Source organism: Nerophis lumbriciformis, linkage group LG19, assembly GCF_033978685.3.
Source record: "Nerophis lumbriciformis linkage group LG19, RoL_Nlum_v2.1, whole genome shotgun sequence".
NCBI lineage: Eukaryota > Metazoa > Chordata > Actinopteri > Syngnathiformes > Syngnathidae > Nerophis > Nerophis lumbriciformis.
In genome coordinates this window covers 45,053,445-45,073,897 of record NC_084566.2, presented here as the reverse complement: position 1 = coordinate 45,073,897, position 20,453 = coordinate 45,053,445, and the positions used below count along the sequence as shown (strand labels likewise).

Genomic DNA, 20,453 nt, shown 5'->3' with positions numbered 1-20,453 from the left:
GACGTGAGTGCAGCGGATGGTTACAATGGAGGCGGTGAGGCGGCGGGCGGAGTGATCTTCACTCGTAAAGGTCGGGAGCTTGCAATGGTGATCGATAACAAATGTGAGGCTGGAAATTGATGAGAGAAAATAAAGGCTGCTCGTCGACCTTTCTTACTTTTGACGTGCTGGCTTCCACTCCACGCGTGACGAGGACATTCGGACCATGGAGAGGAAAAGGTAGGAGTCAGGAAAGTCAAAGTCGCGGGAGTTTTTGGAATGAAAGTTTCTTCAGCAGGAAAGCGAGTGCATGCGACTTGCAGCTTGAAATGCAACAAATGTTTCCGTCTTGTAAGCACACGCCGCGTATAATAATAATAATAATAATAATAATAATAACATTCCTCAGCGGGAGGTCTGAGCTGCGATGTAGCTGCTAGCTTGATTAGCTAGCTAACTTTCATTGTTTACACACGCTTGACTTGTGCAAGGCGACAAAGTCTCAGTCTCATTCATGACACTTTTTTACACTCCAGCCTTCTAACTTCACACTTCACACTCACTAGCAGCTTTGCGTACTTCACTTTTATCTCATTCACTTGTGTCTTTGCGTTTGTGTGTGCGTCATCCACTTGACTTGCACCTATCTGGAAAAAGACTATTTGACTAATATTTGACTTTTATACGAAGCTCACTTATTTATTAGAGTTTGTTACATTTCCACTTCACTAGCGTGTTACTTTAGCAACCATGTTTACTAGCGTGTTACTTTAGCAACCATGTTTACTAGCGTGTTACATGCACTTTAGCAACCATGGCGATGCTTTCACTTGATGAACATTGTGTGGGCGGAGACATGTTTGATTGACACCTCTGCCGACCTGTCATAGCTTGAAGGCGGGACAAGTGACACCGCCTTCATGTTTGATTGACACCTCTGCCGACCTGTCATTGTTTGAAGGCGGGACAAGTGACACCGCCTTCATGCAAATACACTCACTGGCCACAACATTAGGTACACATAAACACAAGCTTTTATTAAATACACGACCTTCAAAAGGCATACTTGCCAACCCTCCCGGATTTTCCGGGAGACTCCCGAAATTCAGTGCCTCTACCGAAAACCTCCCGGGACAAATTTTCTCCCGAAATTCAGGCGGACTCAGGTCCTCCACAATATCAAAAAGCATACCTGCCCAATCACGTTATAACTGTAGAATGATGGAGGCCGAGTTCTTGGTTTCTTATGTGGGTTTATTGTTAGGCAGTTTCATTAACGTCCTCCCAGCGTGGCAACAACACACAACAACAGCAGTCACTTTTTTGTATACCGTAAAGCAGTTCGTCTGCCGTAAACAGCAATGTTGTGACACTCTTAAACAGGACAATACTGCCATCTAGTGCATATGTGTGCGTATTTATGTAAATAAATGAACACTGAAATTCAAGTATTTATTTTATATATATATATATATATATATATAATTTAAAATATATATATATATATATAGCTAGAATTCACTGAATGTCAAGTATTTCTTATATATATATATATATATATAAATAATCTATAGATTAATCGATAGAAAAATAATCGCTAGCTGCAGCCCTAATATATATACATATATATATATATATATATATATATATATATATATATATATATATATATATATATATATTAGGGCTGCAGCTAACGATTATTTTTCTATCGATTAATCTATAGATTATTTTTTCGATTAATCGGTTAATCTATAGATTATTTTTTTCGATTAATCTATAGATTATTTTTCCTTTTACCGATTATTTTTTTTATTTAAAATGAAGAGGAAAAAATAAATGTAGGCCAGTTTTTTCAAAAGGCATGGCTTTTATTTACAAAAAAAAAAGTATGGCCACTCAGTCAACATTGACAACAACATGACAAAATATTCTGTAACAATGTAAACATTTAAAACTTTTAACATTTAACAAAATTAAAAGTAGCTTATTTGCTTTTTAATGTGCAAATATAAAAGTAAACATCCAGTGCAAATCTTAATATTCTGCAATAGTATAAGCATTTAAAAAGTAAAAGTATTGCTTATTTTGCTTTAAAATGTGCAAAAATAAAGATAAACATCCAATACAAAAAAGTGCAAAACGGACATATTCTGTAACAAGTGTAAACATTTCAACAAAAGTAAAAGTATTGCTTATTTGCTAAAATGTGCAAAAATAAAGCTAAACATCCAATACAAAAAAGTGTACAGTGTAAACATTTCAACAAAAGTAAAAGTATTGCTTATTTTGCTTAATAACACAACAATGATAGTATGATTAAAGTGAAAGTTAATTGTTGGTTTGTACATAGTATATGTAACTGTTAATGTTGTAAAAGGTATTTGCACAACTAATTAACGTTAGCGTTTGTGACACGTCTTGTGCCGTGGGGTTCTTTCAGGACCCACAGACTGAACGCCAGACGGCTTTGCCAGGTTTACAATCTTTTAATTTTACACAAAGTCTTTTCTCTTCCAACTGCGCGGATCGCGCACCTGGGCACGATTGCGGCGTCGCTCCCGGCGCGCCCCGCCTCGCCGCTCGCTCGCCGCCGCCGCCTCTCCACAGCGTTAAAGAGGAGCGCGTCTTTGTAAACACTGAACAGGCACGCCAAACGCGCCTCTCAGAGCAAACGGTGCTTTAGTTTATGAATTTACAACGCAGATACAAATGACACATTCATGTTTTTGTGTAATAATGACAACGTATACGTACGCAGACGATTGACTTGTTGATGGTGATGGCAAGAACGCTGTCGGGGGTTTTCTTTTCAAATGTTCGTTCATAGCCGTTGTGCTGCTATGATAGGCCATTTCCGCTCGACACAGTGTGCATACAACAACATTATTAGGCCGTTTATTGAAATACTCCCACACTTTTGACGACTTTTGGCGTGCTTTTTTCCCCTCGCTCGCATCGTCTGCTTTGCGCTCCGCCATGACAGTAGTGTGACGTAAATATGCGACGCGCCGACGCACAAAAACGGTGTCGACGTATTTACGTAACCGATGACGTCGACTACGTCGACGCGTCGTTTCAGCCTTAATATATATATATATATATATATATATATATATATATATATATATATATATATGAAATACTTGACTTGGTGAATTCGAGCTGTAAACATACTCCTCCCCTTTTAGCCACGCCCCCGTCCCACCCCGACCACGCCCACCCCCTCCCCCCACCTCCCGAAAGGAGGTCTCAAGGTTGGCAAGTATGTTCAAAAGGTCAACTAGTGTGTTGATTTATTTTTATTTTAATTGGGACCATGCACATTGATTGTTTTACATGGGAATATGTTAAATGGTAGACAAAGGATCATTTCCCTGTGTTGTGCCAAAATAAGCGTACAACGGGTACATTGAAGGGGAACTGCACTTTTTGGGGATTTTTGCCTGTCATTCATATAAAAAAAAAAGTCAACGTGTTTTTCTTGTATTGATGCATTCTAACTCCTAAATAACTGTGAGCAAAATTCCGCTTCCAATGAAGCCCATGGGAATGCTGCCTAAAAAGCGCTTAACCTATCAAGGTTTTATATACAAACTGTAAGTAATGTAGTAACGGGCACATTTTGTAATATTTATGTATTTTGCTCAATTTAGCATATGCATCAGTTGATTGGCAACACGAAATTGACCCTAGTGTGTGAATGTTGTCTGTCTATCTGTGTTGGCCCTGTGATGAGGTGGCGACTTGTCCAGGGTGTACCCCGCCTTCTGCCCGAACGCAGCTGAGATAGGCTCCAGTGACCCCGAACGGGACAAGCGGTAGGAAATGGATGGATGGATGGATCACAACGTTCGCTTTTTCCTTCGACAACATCACTGATTGCTACTCACTGCAAACATGGAAGCCAAAAAAACATAATAAAATGTCACTTACTGTACAATGTCTGCTCTCACAGGTATGTGGACTGTTAGGATGTTCATTAATATAGTCCGTTTAAATGAAGAATGACTCATCATCCTCACAAAGCAAAAAGGGGGCTAGAACAATCTTTGTAGCTGTCAGTCCTTGTTCACACTGCAGGTCAATTCCAATTTCTATGTCACCCGTATCGGATTATTTCATGTCCGTGTCAAAGATGCAATTCCAAATGTTTCATATCCAACCCAAGCCTCTTTTGATATAAATGGGACATACTGTATATGCTCCAAGTGAACGCTACTGCGCTCGGGTCGCATTCATCCGACCACAACATCATTAAAAAGCCATACGCGTCATATTTATTTGCAAAAATAGACAGTTACAAAATACAAAGTTGACTGCAAAGCAGAAAAAAGGTGAAAATGTTATGTTTTAGGGACTTCCAGCACTCCTGTCTCTCGCCCACAGACACACTCTTCATCAGACATGGAAGCAAAACATCCCTAAACTGCCAGAGCCAAAACCTCCTAACCCAATAATTGAGTTAGCTCGCACGAAATCTTTGAAATTGCCACAAATGAGGACGGCGTGGCGCTGTTGAAGTGAAGTGAATTATATTTATATAGCGCTTTTCTCTAGTGACTCAAAGCACTTTTACATAGTGAAAGCCAATATCTAAGTTACATATAAAGCAGTGTGGGTGGCACTGGGAGCAGGTGGGTCAAGTGTCTTGCCCAAGGACACAACGGTAGTGACTAAGATGGCGGAAGTGGGGATCGAACCTGCAACCCTCAAGTTGCTGGCACGGCCGCTCTACCAACCGAGCTATACCGCCCCCTATATCTCCCTCTCTGTTGGGAGAGTGGCCGTGTCAGCAACCTGAGGGTTCCTAGTCCGATCCCCAGCTTCTACCAACCTAGTCACGTCCGTTGTGTCCTTGAGCAAGACACTTCACCCTTGCTCCTGATGGGTGGTGGTTAGGGCCTTGCATGGCAGCTCCCGCCATCAGTGAGTGAATGTGGAAATAGTGTCAAAGCGCTTTGAGTACCTTGAAGGTACACAAGTATAACCCATTGACTAAATAACGGCAGTTATGGAGACCGACTGCAGTCTGTATGCGGGTCAGATTGTATTCACATTAGAAAGCTTTTTTTTTTTTTTTTTGTAATGTGAACGACCACTAAATCGATTTTTTTTTTTTTAAATCTGAAATGGACATCCGACCCTGCAGTGAGAACGTAGGCAAAGTGTACCAACTTCTACCTCCACCTAATTGTAGTGTCAAGGTGAGAGGCATGATGTGTCATCTAGAAGCAATGATGTCAACACAGCACAGTGTTTCCCACAGGACAGGCATCTATTTGTGGTGGTGTGGTCGGGCGGCGGCAGCGGCGATGACCAAGAAGAACGCGGAGTTGGAATATAATTACAACACTTTATGTACATATTTATATACAGATTTGAACAATTAGTTATTCACTGAAATATATTTATTAATTGTGGTTCTTACAAAAAATATATCTTATAAAATATAAAAGCTAAAATGTCTCTTAAAGCTCTGCCCCTTTAATTAGTGAATACTAAACAATTTAACTTTAGCCTACTACTACAACCATATTATTTATCAGCAACATAAAGTGAAACAGAGGCAGAGGTGTCAATAAATAATGTGAACATGTATCATAACATGGAAATCTAAGAGAACGTGTTGTGAATGAGGATGCTTGTGGACCTGGAAATTATTATTTATTTTTTTTACACATTTTTATTACAAAAAAAAAAAGTTTTTCCAACTTATTCCATTTTAGACGCTTTCTCTTCTTAGTTATTATTTCTCCGGCTGTAGAAAAGAGCCGCTCACAGGGCACAGAGGAGGCGTCAGTGCGACACAGTTGGCGTATCGGTCACGTGACCAAAACAGCTCATGATCGGTCACGTGACTTTCTAAAAGCGGTACGCGCACCGACACAGGGTTTTGCTCTATGAGCTCCACGCATGCGCCGATGCATCGGTGTTGCCGGACCCATCACTAGTAACAGGTGACTGTTACTACGTGCGTCTGCCCCGGGCCACGAGTCAAGCAGCGGCGGTGTTAATGAAGCAGCGTCAGGCTGCTCACCGTCAGTGAAACGCTCGGTGAAATCGCGGCTTAACGTTAAATATATGACGAGCCGCGAGCGATTCAGCTATAACGTATCTAACCTATATTACCCTCCTATTTTGATCTGGTCGGTCCGTTCTTCTTTTACTTTGTCGTCGTCTTCTTCTTCTTCTTCTTCTGGCCCACCAGAAGATTTTGGCGGAGTTACAATGCATAGTAGGCTACCGCCACCTACTGCACCGGAGTTGTAACTACAAGCTCCATTCACAGACAGAGTCCCATTGCTTTTATGAGCGGTCGAGGGAGTCAAAAGCCGAAAAATCCATTTGTGGCGGACGTAATTCTTTCGCGGCGGGCCGCCACAAATAAATTAATGTGTGGGAAACACTGCAGCAGCAAAGGAAGTTACCTTGCTGTGACAATGTTGGCGCTGATGATAACAAAATCCCTCATTCTTGGTGAATATTCAGGTCAGGAAATGTAAACACACCATTGTTGCCACTTTTTGGAAGGTTATTTATTGGGTTTAATGGTCGGAATAGACGCAATGGCCTCAAGGGGACTTTTTTTTGTGTTTATATACGAGCTGGAATGCATTTTTTTTAAAAAGACACGCATTTTTGTCTCTCATAAGGATTGAGAATCACAGGCAAAATTCCCCAAAAAGTGCAGTCCACCTTTTAAACTTTAAAATATACTGAACAAAAATATAAACACAACACTTTTGGTTTTGCTCCCATTTTTCATGAGCTGAACTCAAAGATGTAAATATTTTTACTATATCCACTAAAGACCTATTGCTCTCATATATTGTCTAAATCTGTGCTAGTGAGCATTACTTCCTTGCCTTCGCCTGCCCATGAATAAAGCAAAACATGTTCTAGACCAAAAATGACTTCATATTGTCTACTGCTCACTAGTGTGACATATCTGACTTATTGTGCAGAAATATGGGAAATAACTACAAAAGTACACTTCATTCACTAACTGTGTTACAAAAAAGATCAGTTATAATAATACATCATGTTGGATATAGACAACATACAAACACTTTATTTATTGAATCAAAAATACTGAAATTCCACCACATATTGAATCATCAAACATGTAAAATGATGTAAACTATAACCTGCTAGCCAAGAATGTACAACAATTCTTCTCAACAAAAGAGGAGAAATATAATCTTAGAGAAAAATGTAATTTAAAACATTTGTATGCACGTACAACACTTAAGACCTTCAGTATATCAGTATGTGGAATGAAATGATGGAATGGATGAATAAACAATGTACTAATATGATCCACTTCAAGAAACTCTTCACACTTAAAGTGTTTACAAAGTACAAAGAAGAAGATAAACATTCTCAATTTATTTCATCCATCATTCATTTTCTACATCATCTTACTCATCTCACCATATGAAACATAACTTACTTCATACAACATGTATCATGTTGTATGCATGCATGTGTGATGTATCATGTTGTATGCATGCATGTGTGATGTATCATGTTGTATGCATGCATGTGTGATGCATCATGTTGTATGCATGCATGTGTGATGTATCATGTTGTATGCATGCATGTGTGATGCATCGTGTTGTATGCATGCATGTTCCAAATAAAGTCAAACTCAAGGTAATCCACAGGTGTGGCATATCAAGATGCTGATTAAACAGCAGGATTATTGCACAGGTGTGCCTTAGACTGCCACAATAAAAGGCCACTCTGAAATGTGCAGTTTTGCTTTATTGGTGGTCTGTGGAATGTTGGTCCTCTCCTCTTCAATGTCTGTGCAAAGTTGCTGGATATTGTCAGGAACTAGAAGACGTTGATCCACAGCATCCTAAACATGCTCAATGGCTGCCATGTGTGCTGATTATGTGGCCATGCAAGAACTGGAATGTTTTCAGCTTCCTGGAATTGTGTATGGATCCTTGCAACACAGTCATGCTGCCACATGAGGTGATGGTCTCAGGTGGATGGCACAACAATGGGCCTCAGGATCTCCTAACTGTATCCCTGTGCTTTCAGAATGCCATCAATAAAATACACTTGTTGTCCATAAGCTAGGCCTGCCATACCATAAGTCCACCTCCATCATGGGCCACTCCTTTCACAACATTGACATCAGCAATGAGGCCACACACCCTGTCAGTGAAAACCGGCAGTCCTCAGTGAAGAGAACACCTCTCCAACGTGCCAGACGTCATGGAATGTGAGCATTTGCCCACTCAAGTCCGTTAGGACGACAAGCTGCAGTCAGGTGGAGACCCCCATGAGGACCACAAGCTTCCCTAAGACGGTTTCTCAGTTTGTGCAAATATTCTTTGGTTATTCAAAGCCATTGTTGCAGTGGCTGGTCTCACCTGCTGGATGTGGAGGTCTTAGGCTGGTGTGGTTACGCGTGGTCTGCGTTTGTGAGGCCAGTTGGATGTACTGCCAAATGCTCTGAAACACCTTTTGGTAGAGAAATGGACATTCCTGCAGTCAGGATGCCAACTGCAGGCTCCCTCAAAACTTGCAACATCTGTGGCATTGTGCCGGCTGACCAAACTGCACATTTCAGTGTGGGCAGTCTAAGGCACACCTGTGCAATATTCATGCTGCTTTAATGATATGCCACACCTGTGAGGTGGGATGGATTATCCTGGCAAAGAAGAAATGCTCACTAACACAGATTTAGACCCATTTTTGAACAATATTTGAGGGTAATATGTCTTTAGTGTATATAGTAAAAGTTGAACTGGTGAAACATGGGAGCAAAAACCAAAGTGTTTGTATATAAGACTGAGGAACAACAACAAATACAGGACTGGGATTTAGGATATTAACTGGCAAAGTCTAAATATATTTTTGCATCCTCACCTGTTAGTTTTGTATCGTACTGAAGTTTCTCTAATACCTTCAACCTCTTGTGAAGGTAACTATGGTAGCCAATGTCTAGTTCGGCACCACGGCAGACTCCAACCACAATAATGGTCAATGGTAAATGGCTTATACTTGTATAGCACTTTTCTACCTTCAAGGTACTCAAAGCGCTTTGACACTACTTCCACATTCACACACACATTCACACACTGATGGAGGGAGCTGCCATGCAAGGCACTAACCAGCAGCCATCAGGAGCAAGGGTGAAGTGTCTTGCTCAAGGACACAACGGACGTGACGAGGTTGGTAGTAGGTGGGGATCGAACCAGGAACCCTCAGGTTGCTGGCACGGCCACTCTCCCAATGGCGCCACGCTGTCCCCATAATAAAGCTGGTTAAATAAATGTGTCTGACTGCAGCGAGACACTCCTTTATTATTCTTTAACATAACATCATCAATGTAATGGGAATGAATTGAACTGTTTCTTATTACAAATGCACTGTTTTTAGTGATAAACAAAAATACATTTAAAACTGATTTTTCTACTATTTCAAAATCATTTGTTTACAAATCCAGGAAATAAGTCCCTGGACATAGGAGGGATGATTTAAATCAGAGCTAATAGTAGATTTTCTTTACATTTAGTTATTTTGCACTATTGAATTCATTTTGCTGAAAATAGTGTCTGTAATAAAAGAGAGTAAGTGAATAATGTGAATAGATATCATTACACTGTCTTTTGTCTTATTAGAATTGTAATCTGAATGATTTACAAAATGTAAAATGACCAATACTAACTACCTGGTTACCCACACTAACCAATGAAGAGGACCATGTTACAACAGACAGTAAGCAGCTATTGACGGTAAATTGACTAATAATAGTTTTGAGAAAATAATACACAAGTCAGCAACTAAATTGGGACCTTTTGTAACCCATTTTGATGGTTCTATTATTAGAAAACCAGTGAATGGTAAATAAAAAGAGAATACAACAACTTCTATTCAATTGAATAGACTGCAAAGACAAGATATTTCATGTTCACACTGACAAATGTAAAAAAAATATTAGCCAATAATCATTAACTTAGAATTTAATGGCAACAACACGTTGCAAAAAAGTTTTCACAGGGGCATTTTTACCACTGTGTTACATGGCCTTTCCTTTTAACAACAATGTTTGAAGCTTTTCAGGTGGAATTCTTTCCCATTCTTGCTTGATGTACAGCTTAAGTTGTTCAACAGTCTCCCTTCTCATATTTTAGCCTTCACACATTTTCAATGTCTGGACTACAGGCAGGCCAGTCTAGTACCCGCACTCTTATACTATGAAGCCACGCTGTTGTAACACCTGGCTTGGCATTGTCTTGCTGAAATAAGCAGGGGCGTCCATGATAACAACATATGTTGCTCCAAAAGCTGTATGTACCTTTCAGCATTAATGGTGCCTTCACAGATGTCTTGGGCACTAATACACCCCCATACCATCACACATGCTGGCTTCTACACTTTCACAGTCCCCATGCTTCTTTTCCTCTTTGCTCCACAGTTTCCAAAAACAATTTGAAATGTGGACTCGTCAGACCACAGAACACTTTTCCACTTTGCATCAGTCCATCTTAGATGAGCTCGGGCCCAGCGAAGTGTTTCTGGGTGTTGTTGATAAATGGCTTTGGCTTTGCATAGTAGAGATTTAACTTGCACTTACAGATGTAGCGACCAACTGTAGTTACTGACAGTGGTTTTCTGAAGTGTTCCTGAGCCCATGTGGTGATATCCTTTACACACTGATGTGGCTTTTTGATGCAGTACCGCCTGAGGGATCCAAGGTGTGTAATATCATGGCTTACATGCAGTGATTTCTCCACATTCTCTGAACCTTTTGATGATATTACGGAGCGTAGATGGTGAAATCCCTAAATTCCTTGTTGAGAAATGTTGCTCTTAAACAATTTGCTCAGGCATTTGTTGACAAAGTGGTGACCCTCGCCCCGTCCTTGTTTGTGAATGACTGAGCATTTCATGGAATCTACTTTTATACCCAATCATGGCACCCACCTGTTCCCAATTAGCCTGTTCACCTGTGGGATGTTCCAAATAAGTCTTTGATGAGCATTCCTCAACTTTCTCACTCTTTTTTGCCACTTGTGCCAGCTTTTTTGAAACATGCTGCAGGCATCAAATTCCAAATGAGCTAATATTTGAAAAAAAATGACGTTTTCCAGTGTGAAGGTTAAATATCTTGTCTTTGCAGTCTGTTTAATTGAATATAAGTTGAGAAGGATTTGCAAATCATTGTTTTTATACAAGGTGACAACTTCACTGCTTTTGGGCTTTGTATTTATATGACAACTCTATTGTGATGCAGATTTGAGGCCATATTGCACAATCCTAATTGGCTGTCAGGAAGAAGTCTGTCCATGATGAACATGATGTTATGTCTACTCTTGTGTGCTTCCCCTCCAGCGTACATGTCAGGCGTGTCCTGGGTAAACCACAGACGCTGCGAGGTCCGGCCAACAACTTTCACACGGAGGAGGCCAGCCATGCTCGGCCTGCACATTTACTTCTTACTAAAGTTCAACGGAACGGCCACAAGCACGCTCATGACAATGTCAGCCATCAAATCAGGGTGAGATAGTCTTTTTCAACCATGACATGACCATCCAGAAGAATATTCTCAGCTGAAGCTACAAATAAGAGTTCCAACAGGACTATAAACTTCCTGATGGTCATTGTTGTATGATGATTGTAACTACATCATCATACTCTTCATCTTTTATCTTTTGTCATAGAGAGACAAGCACAAGTTGCATTTCAAGACAAATGTTGCTTGAAAGCAGCATTTTGTCTTTTAATAAACAAAAGCATTGGCAAGTGTGCTTGCTCACTTAAAAAAAAGTCTGACACTGCACTCGTTTATTGTTTACCACAGGAAATACATTACAATAGCTCTTTTGACTCTGTCGGCAAAAGTATTTATCATAGTTGGCATTGTGTGTTGTTGTTGTTTAGTATGTCATCTTAAAATATCATTTTAGAGCACCTTTTGTTGTGATAATCCATAGCAGCGGTCGCAGGTTGTTGTTTTTGAACGTAACAAATGACTCAGCTGTTGCTTACTAATTGATTGCCAAATAAAAAAGACTAAAATAAGACAGTTTATGAAACATTACAAGCAAATTGTAGAAGAACAATTGAAGCATTATGAAGCAAGTAAGCACTGCTTCTTCCTACTCCCTTTCAACATTGAACTATTTGAATATGAACTTATTGATGACAATGGACTGACTGCACACACTATGTTCATGTTGACATGGGATTCATACATCATGAATTAGAAAAATGACTCGGTCTTTTCAGCCCACAGTAACTTCATTTACCATATATTTCAGAGTATAAGTCGCCCCGGAGTATAAGTCGCACCTGCCGAAAATGCATAATAAAGAAGGAAAAAAAACATATAAAAGTCGCACTGGAGTATAAGTTGCATTATTGGGGTAAATGTATTTGATAAAAGCCAACAGCAAGAATAGACATTTGAAAGGCAATTTCAAATAAATAAAGAATAGTGAACAACAGGCTGAATAAGTGTACGTTATATGAGGCATAAATAACCAACTGGTATGTTAACGTAACATATTATGGTAAGAGTCATTCAAATAACTATAACATATAGAACATGCTATACAATCTGTCACTCCTAATCGCTAAATCCCATGAAATCTTATACGTCTAGTCCGGGGTCGGGAACCTTTTTGGCTGAGAGAGCCATGAAAGTCAAATATTTTAAAATGTATTTCCGTTAAAACCATATAGTATTTTTTTTAACACCGAATACAACTAAATGTGTGCATTTTTAAGTAAGACCAACATTTTTAGAGTATAATAAGTCTCTTATTCTTTTTAATAACATTGTTATTCTGAAGTTAACCAATAATAAATCAAATACTTCTTACCATTAATGAACAAGTGCGGAAGAAAACGTATGGATGGATGGATTAAGATGCATGAGAATGTTTTATATTCTGAAGGTTATTTTTAACACTGTGATTACCAGCGGAATTATTCATTACTTATCGTGTTAAGCAATGTCAGCTAAGATTGATCTGAGAGCCAGATGCAGTCATCAAAAGAGCCACATCTGGCTTTAGAGCCATAGGTTCCCTACCCCTGATCTAGTCTCTTACGTGAATGAGATCAATAATATTATTTGATATTTTACGCTAATGTGTTCATCATTTCACACATAAGTCGCTCCTGAGCAACGTTCCCTCTAAGGTGCGCGCCTGCGCAATTGCACACTGCTCAAGCGTCCTCTGCGCACAGCGAATATATGCCGCGCACCAAATCAAATCCCATCTGAATTCTAAATAAAATAAAGACATTTATTGTGTGTAATTTTGCAATGCAACTCTGAGTGACAGTGACAACAAGCGGCCCTAACGGTGTTCGTCAACACCCTTCAATTATTGTAACGTCTATCGAGATGCTTCGAGGACAGGAATTATATCCATCACTTTATTGAGCAAAACTGTTTATATTGGGCCATAACCACACCAGAAACATGAGTAAAAAACTTGTATCTGGAAAAACTAGTCATTTTCTGCCGTACAAAGCAACTTGTCATCTGTCACCAACACGCTTAGCACTAAGTCACTGGTGCCTTCATGGCCACACAAAAAGTCAGACAACTCAAACACCACACAAAGTTACACTATGACTCCTCAGTCATACGTGTGCTTAATCTACTGTCATTTATTATTAATGTTAATGTATTGATATTAATCATGGAATGCTGTTACTAGAGAAAGTTACACACTTCATGCTATGCTTACATTTCATTGTGCAACATGAGGATGTTTAAATGTGATCTCTGAAATGATTTCCAAAGCAGGACCCCCACCCACATTATTGTACAATACTAATCCAGAGCTCATAGGACTCCTGAGGCAGTGGACAGGTACCGACAGGCCAAGCGGTGTGCGGCTTCAGCGGTTGCGGGGGCAAAAACTCGGACATGGGAGGAGTTCGGGGAAGCCATGGAAAACGACTTCCGGACGGCTTCGAAGCGATTCTGGACCACCATCCGCCGCCTCAGGAAGGGGAAGCAGTGCACTACCAACACCGTGTATGGTGCGGATGGTGTTCTGCTGACCTCGACTGCGGATGTTGTGGTTCGGTGGAGGGAATACTTCGAAGACCTCCTCAATCCCACCAACACATCTTCCTATGAGGAAGCAGTGCCTGGGGAATCTGTGGTGGGCTCTCCTATTTCTGGGGCTGGGGTTGCTGAGGTAGTTAAAAAGCTCCTCGGTGGCAAGGCCCCGGGGGTGGATGAGATCCGCCCGGAGTTCCTTAAGGCTCTGGATGCTGTAGGGCTGTCTTGGTTGACAAGACTCTGCAGCATCGCGTGGACATCGGGGGCAGTACCTCTGGATTGGCAGACCGGGGTGGTGGTTCCTCTTTTTAAAAAGGGGAACCGGAGGGTGTGTTCTAACTATCGTGGGATCACACTTCTCAGCCTTCCCGGTAAGGTCTATTCAGGTGTACTGGAGAGGAGGCTACGCCGGATAGTCCAACCTCGGATTCAGGAGGAACAGTGTGGTTTTCGTCCTGGTCGTGGAACTGTGGACCAGCTCTATACTCTCGGCAGGGTCCTTGAGGGTGCATGGGAGTTTGCCCAACCAGTCTACATGTGCTTTGTGGACTTGGAGAAGGCATTCGACCGTGTCCCTCGGGAAGTCCTGTGGGGAGTGCTCAGAGAGTATGGGGTTTCGGACTGTCTGATTGTGGCGGTCCGCTCCCTGTATGATCAGTGTCAGAGCTTGGTCCGCATTGCCGGCAGTAAGTCGGACATGTTTCCAGTGAGGGTTGGACTCCGCCAAGGCTGCCCTTTGTCACCCATTCTGTTCATAACTTTTATGGACAGAATTTCTAGGCGCAGTCAAGACATTGAGGGGATCCGGTTTGGTGGCTGCAGGATTAGGTCTCTGCTTTTTGCAGATGATTTGGTCCTGATGGCTTCATCTGGCCAGGATCTTCAGCTCTCACTGGATCGGTTCGCAGCTGAGTGTGAAGCGACTGGGATGAGAATCAGCACCTCCAAGTCCGAGTCCATGGTTCTCGCCCGGAAAAGGGTGGAGTGCCATCTCCGGGTTGGGGAGGAGATCTTGCCCCAAGTGGAGGAGTTCAAGTACCTCGGAGTCTTGTTCACGAGTGAGGGAAGAGTGGATGGTGAGATCGACAGGCGGATCGGTGCGGCGTCTTCAGTAATGCGGACGCTGTATCGATCCGTTGTGGTGAAGAAGGAGCTGAGCCGGAAGGCAAAGCTCTCAATTTACCGGTCGATCTACGTTCCCATCCTCACCTATGGTCATGAGCTTTGGGTTATGACCGAAAGGACAAGATCACGGGTACAAGCGGCCGAAATGAGTTTCCTCCGCCGGGTGGCGGGGCTCTCCCTTAGAGATAGGGTGAGAAGCTCTGTCATCCGGGGGGAGCTCAAAGTAAAGCCGCTGCTCCTCCACATTGAGAGGAGCCAGATGAGGTGGTTCGGGCATCTGGTCAGGATGCCACCCGAGCGCCTCCCTAAGGAGGTGTTTAGGGCACGTCCGACCGGTAGGAGGCCACGAGGAAGACCCAGGACACGTTGGGAAGACTATGTCTTCCGGCTGGCCTGGGAACGCCTCGGGATCCCCCGGGAGGAGCTGGACGAAGTGGCTGGGGAGAGGGAAGTCTGGGCTTCCCTGCTTAGGCTGCTGCCCCCGCGACCCGACCTCGGATAAGCGGAAGAAGATGGATGGATGGATGGACTAATCCATAGCTTATGAAAAACAAGATTTCTTTTCTTTTCATTACAAGTGGGCCAAATCACTAATATTAGAAAATAATTTCATGAAAATGACTCCTGTCATTTGAGTGTTATAATAAAAGATAGGTTTGAGCCAGGTGTGCTGCTGGTATTGCCAGGTGTGATGTTGCTCACATGTGCTCCACTCAATGCTCAGGGACTTTTTGTGTTTGCTCACGCATATGAAAAATGAAAGGGAACATTGGTCCTGAGTATAAGTCGCACCTCCGGCCAAACTATGAAAAATACTGTGACTTATAGTCCAAAATAAAAAGGTAATTGGTTGGGGTTGTTGAGGGTGTATAAAGGTAGATCCTGCTTCAATTCCCAACTAACTAGCCATGAGCCATTGACCCAAGCCTGGATAAAAAGGAGCATAAAAAGTAAGCCAAGTTAAACGTGCGATTGACCCGCGTTGATGACCCCTTTTTTCCCGGAAAAAGCTGAAAGAACAAAAGAGGTGTTGTAGTTAAGATGAATATTTCAGTTGACCTTGTAGGTCCCCAAAAATGGTTATATTTCTGTGGTTGTCGTGTTTTCTTTGAAAAGGCCAAGCCAGACTTGAACACAACGCTGCCAGTTCGACAGACCGCATCAATCTTCAAGCAGCCAGTGACCAAAGTAACAAATCACCCCAGCAACAAAGTCAAGACGGACCCCCAGAGGGCCGTGGACCAACCAAAACAGGTCAGTGACGTTGGCCTTTACATTTCATTTTCATACGTTTGTTAGAATAAAATGTTGATAGAAGGAAATAATGTTTTACTTCATCAATTGGAATCATCAAGCCCAGAATGGCAAGTAGATGTAAACATGCTGAATACACTTTTATCAGCGCTTTGCCTTATGAAATACACAAATAGATGTTGGCTCTGAATATAAATAGAAGAATGGTGATATAGACGAGTCTTTGGTTTTATGTTTGCAATTCTTCAGTTGTTCTGGGAGAGGAAGCTGAGCGGGTTAAGTGCTTTTGACATTGCTGACGAGCTGGTGAAAACCATGGATCTTCCCAAAGGCCTGCAAGGTTAAGAGAAGAGAAACAAAAGCACACCTTGATGTGTTTCCCAGCCCAGCTTGATCTCATCTTGCCACCTCGTCCTGCTCAGGTGTGGGGCCTGCCAGCTCTGACAAAACCCTGCTGTCCGCCATCGCCAGCGCCCTGCACACCAGCCCCGCCCCCGTCACGGGCCAGCTCACGGCGGCCGTGGAGAAAAACCCCGGAGTGTGGCTTAACACGGCACAGCCGCTCTGCAAGGCCTTCATGGTGACAGACGAAGACATCAGGTGACGCACATACACTAAATGTCCTACTCATGTCCATCACATTGCTGAGCAAACAATGAAGACTTTGAGCTAGAACTATGCATGCAGCTAGGTGACAGAACATTCATGTATTCATTCATCAAATTACATTTATCAAAGGCATGTTTAGAACTATGCATGCAGCTAGGTGACAGAACATTCATGTATTCATTCATCAAAGGCATGTTTAGAAGTACCACATGAGGAAATAGCACATTCTGCATCTTCCTTTTCACAATACCCCACAGATTTTCTATGGGGCTAAGGTCAGGGGAGTTGGCGGGCCAATTTAGAACAGAAATACCATGGTCCGTAAACCAGGCACGGGTAGATTTTGCGCTGTGTGCAGGCGCCAAGTCCTGTTGGAACTTGAAATCTCCATCTCCATAGAGCAGGTCAGCAGCAGGAAGCATGAAGTGCTCTAAAACTTGCTGGTAGACGGCTGCGTTGACCCTGGATCTCAGGAAACAGAGTGGACCGACACCAGCAGATGACACGGCACCCCAAACCATCACTGATGGTGGAAACTTTACACTAGACTTCAGGCAACGTGGATCCTGTGCCTCTCCTGTCTTCCTCCAGACTCTGGGACCTCGATTTCCAAAGGAAATGCAAAATTTGCATGGTTGGGTGATGGTTTGGGGTGCCATGTCATCTGCTGGTGTCGGTCCACTCTGTTTCCTGAGATCCAGGGTCAACGCAGCCGTCTACCAGCAAGTTTTAGAGCACTTCATGCTTCCTGCTGCTGACCTGCTCTATGGAGATGGAGATTTCAAGTTCCAACAGGACTTGGCGCCTGCACACAGCGCAAAATCTACCCGTGCCTGGTTTACGGACCATGGTATTTCTGTTCTAAATTGGCCCGCCAACTCCCCTGACCTTAGCCCCATAGAAAATCTGTGGGGTATTGTGAAAAGGAAGATGCAGAATGCCAGACCCAAAAACGCAGAAGAGTTGAAGGCCACTATCAGAGCAACCTGGGCTCTCATAACACCTGAGCAGTGCCAGAAACTCATCGACTCCATGCCACGCCGCATTAACGCAGTAATTGAGGCAAAAGGAGCTCCAACCAAGTATTGAGTATTGTACATGCTCATATTTTTCATTTTCATACTTTTCAGTTGGCCAACATTTCTAAAAATCCCTTTTTTGTATTAGCCTTAAGTAATATTCTAATTTTGTGACCCACGGAATTTTGGATTTTCATTTGTTGCCACTTCAAATCATCAAAATTAAATGAAATAAACATTTGAATGCATCAGTCTGTGTGCAATGAATAAATATAATGTACAAGTTACACCTTTTGAATGCAATTACTGAAATAAATCAAGTTTTTCAAAATATTCTAATTTACTGGCTTTTACCTGTAATATCTACGGCTTTCCACACACACAAGTGAATGCAAGCATACTTGGTCAACAGCCATACAGGTCACACTGAGGGTGGCCGTATAAACAAGTTTAACACTGTTACAAATATGCGCCACACTGTGAACCCACACCAAACAAGAATGACAAACACATTTCGGGAGAACATCCACACCGTAATACAACATAAACACAACAGAACAAATACCCAGAACCCCCGGTAGCGCTTGATATCGGTATCGGTTATTAAGAGTTGGACAATATCGGGATATCGGCAAAAAAGCCATTATCGGACATCTCTAGTTCGAAGCATTATGTATAAACACCATTTATGTTGCTCTTTTACCCTAATTATACGCTCAGTGATCAGGTCAATGCATACTTCAGTACCAAGACAAGCAAGAAAACTACAACTGCTGACACATTTCACTTCAAAATACATCCAGGCCAGACTTAGGATCAAAGCAAGGTCGTTTTGCAAAAATAGAAGAAGAAACATGTTTTTAAGGCAGTCGCTTCTAGTGTTTCCACAGCACTGGCAGAGTATACTCGCTGCAATGTTGTCAACATAAGTAAATACTGTATCTTTTTATCAAATTGAGAAATATGAACGTGGCCTCGTGCGAACCTTCATTTTCTTTGTGGAAGAAGTTTGGACAAGCTTGCAAGCAGGAGCCTAACCTTGCATGTTCCATGTTTGTCATTAAAGGTGTCTTCTTCTTCTTCTTCTTCTCCTTCTGTGTCCTTCAGGAAGCAGGAGGACCTGGTGCACAGTGTGAGGAGGCGGCTGGAGGAAGCCCTCATGGCGGATATGTTGGCTCATGTAGAAGACGCCGCTGTGGAAACGCCCGCCAGCTCGCAGGAGGAGGAGGGGAAGGAGGCTGAGCGGGTGGAAAAGGAGGGGTCATAGCCAAGGTACACAACTTATCATTTACCACAACTCAAGTCATCAATAATCCTGGGGGGTTTTTTCCATCTCCCTCCCTTCAAGTGAAATACAACTTCAACATGGCTTTGTTCTAAGACTAAATGATTATTTCTATATGAGCGAAAAGGTGTTTCATGTTTATTTGAGCTTTTACCTTCATCAGCGTTTAGCAAATGTGAATGGTGCTAATAATACAGCTGCTAAACATGTATGAAGGCTAAATGATGTTTGTGGAAACAACACTTGTGTTTCTATTGGATTATAATCCTGGCAAGCAAGGTTTTATGCTGAGAAGTATAGGAACGCTTGCAGAATGTCTCTTTGTGTGTGCTGAGAGAGACTTCATACTTCTTTTTCTCTTTGTTTTCAATAACTTCTCTTTTAGGTCATCTTTTGTATTGACAACAAACACAACACTGATACTTAACTACTGTATATGTTCCAATATTGTTAAATAAATGCATTTGTTTGATGTCATTTGTTGTTTTTTGCATCTGAAGGTTGTGCATTTTAAACCACACAACGGTGTTGGTGTTTGCTTTATTTTGAAAATTCCTAACAAAAGTCCCATTAAAGAACTTATTAACCTTTAACTGCACAATTCCAATATTTCTCATAGTTTCTGACAGAAACATTGTGTAATGCCCATCCATCCATCCATCCATCCATTTTCTACTGCTTGTCCTGTTGCGGGGGGTGCTGGAGCCTATCTCAGCTCCATTGGGGCGGAAGGTGGGGTACACCCTGGACAAGTCGCCGCCTCATCACAGGGCCAACACAGACAGACAACATTCACACACTAGGGACCATTTAGTGTTGCCAATCAACCTATCCCCAGGTGCATGTCTTTGGAGGTGGGAGGGGCCTATCCCCAGGTGCATGTCTTTGTAGGTGGGCGGGGCCTATCCCCAGGTGCATGTCTTTGGAGGTGGGCGGGGCCTATCCCCAGGTGCATGTCTTTGGAGGTGGGAGGAAGCCGGAGTACCCGGAGGGAACCCACGCAGTGACGGGGAGAACATGCAAACTCCACACAGAAAGATCCCGAGCGCAGGATCGAACCCAGGACCTTCGTATTGTGAGGCAGACGCACTAACCCCTCCTCCACCGTGCTGCCCCATTGTGTAATGAA

At 42.3% G+C, this 20,453-nt stretch overlaps 1 protein-coding gene across 1 annotated transcript; it reads left to right on the top strand.

Moving 5' to 3' along the window:
- Positions 1-27: 27 nt before the first annotated feature.
- LOC133618384 (methyl-CpG-binding domain protein 3-like) lies at positions 28-19,796 on the top strand. The gene is made up of 6 exons (XM_061978691.2): positions 28-219; positions 11,338-11,503; positions 16,274-16,411; positions 16,661-16,751; positions 16,834-17,011; positions 19,147-19,796. Exons 1-6 carry the CDS (start codon positions 206-208, stop codon positions 19,304-19,306), a joined length of 747 nt encoding a protein of 248 aa, XP_061834675.1. The 5' UTR covers positions 28-205; the 3' UTR covers positions 19,307-19,796.
- The last annotated feature ends 657 nt before the right edge of the window (positions 19,797-20,453 follow it).

Excerpts from the sequence above, each read along its gene's own strand:
- LOC133618384 (XM_061978691.2), top strand. Across the intron at positions 16,412-16,660 it reads CCGTGGACCAACCAAAACAG|TTGTTCTGGGAGAGGAAGCT; the intron begins GTCAGTGACGTT and ends GCAATTCTTCAG. Across the intron at positions 16,752-16,833 it reads TCTTCCCAAAGGCCTGCAAG|GTGTGGGGCCTGCCAGCTCT; the intron begins GTTAAGAGAAGA and ends CGTCCTGCTCAG.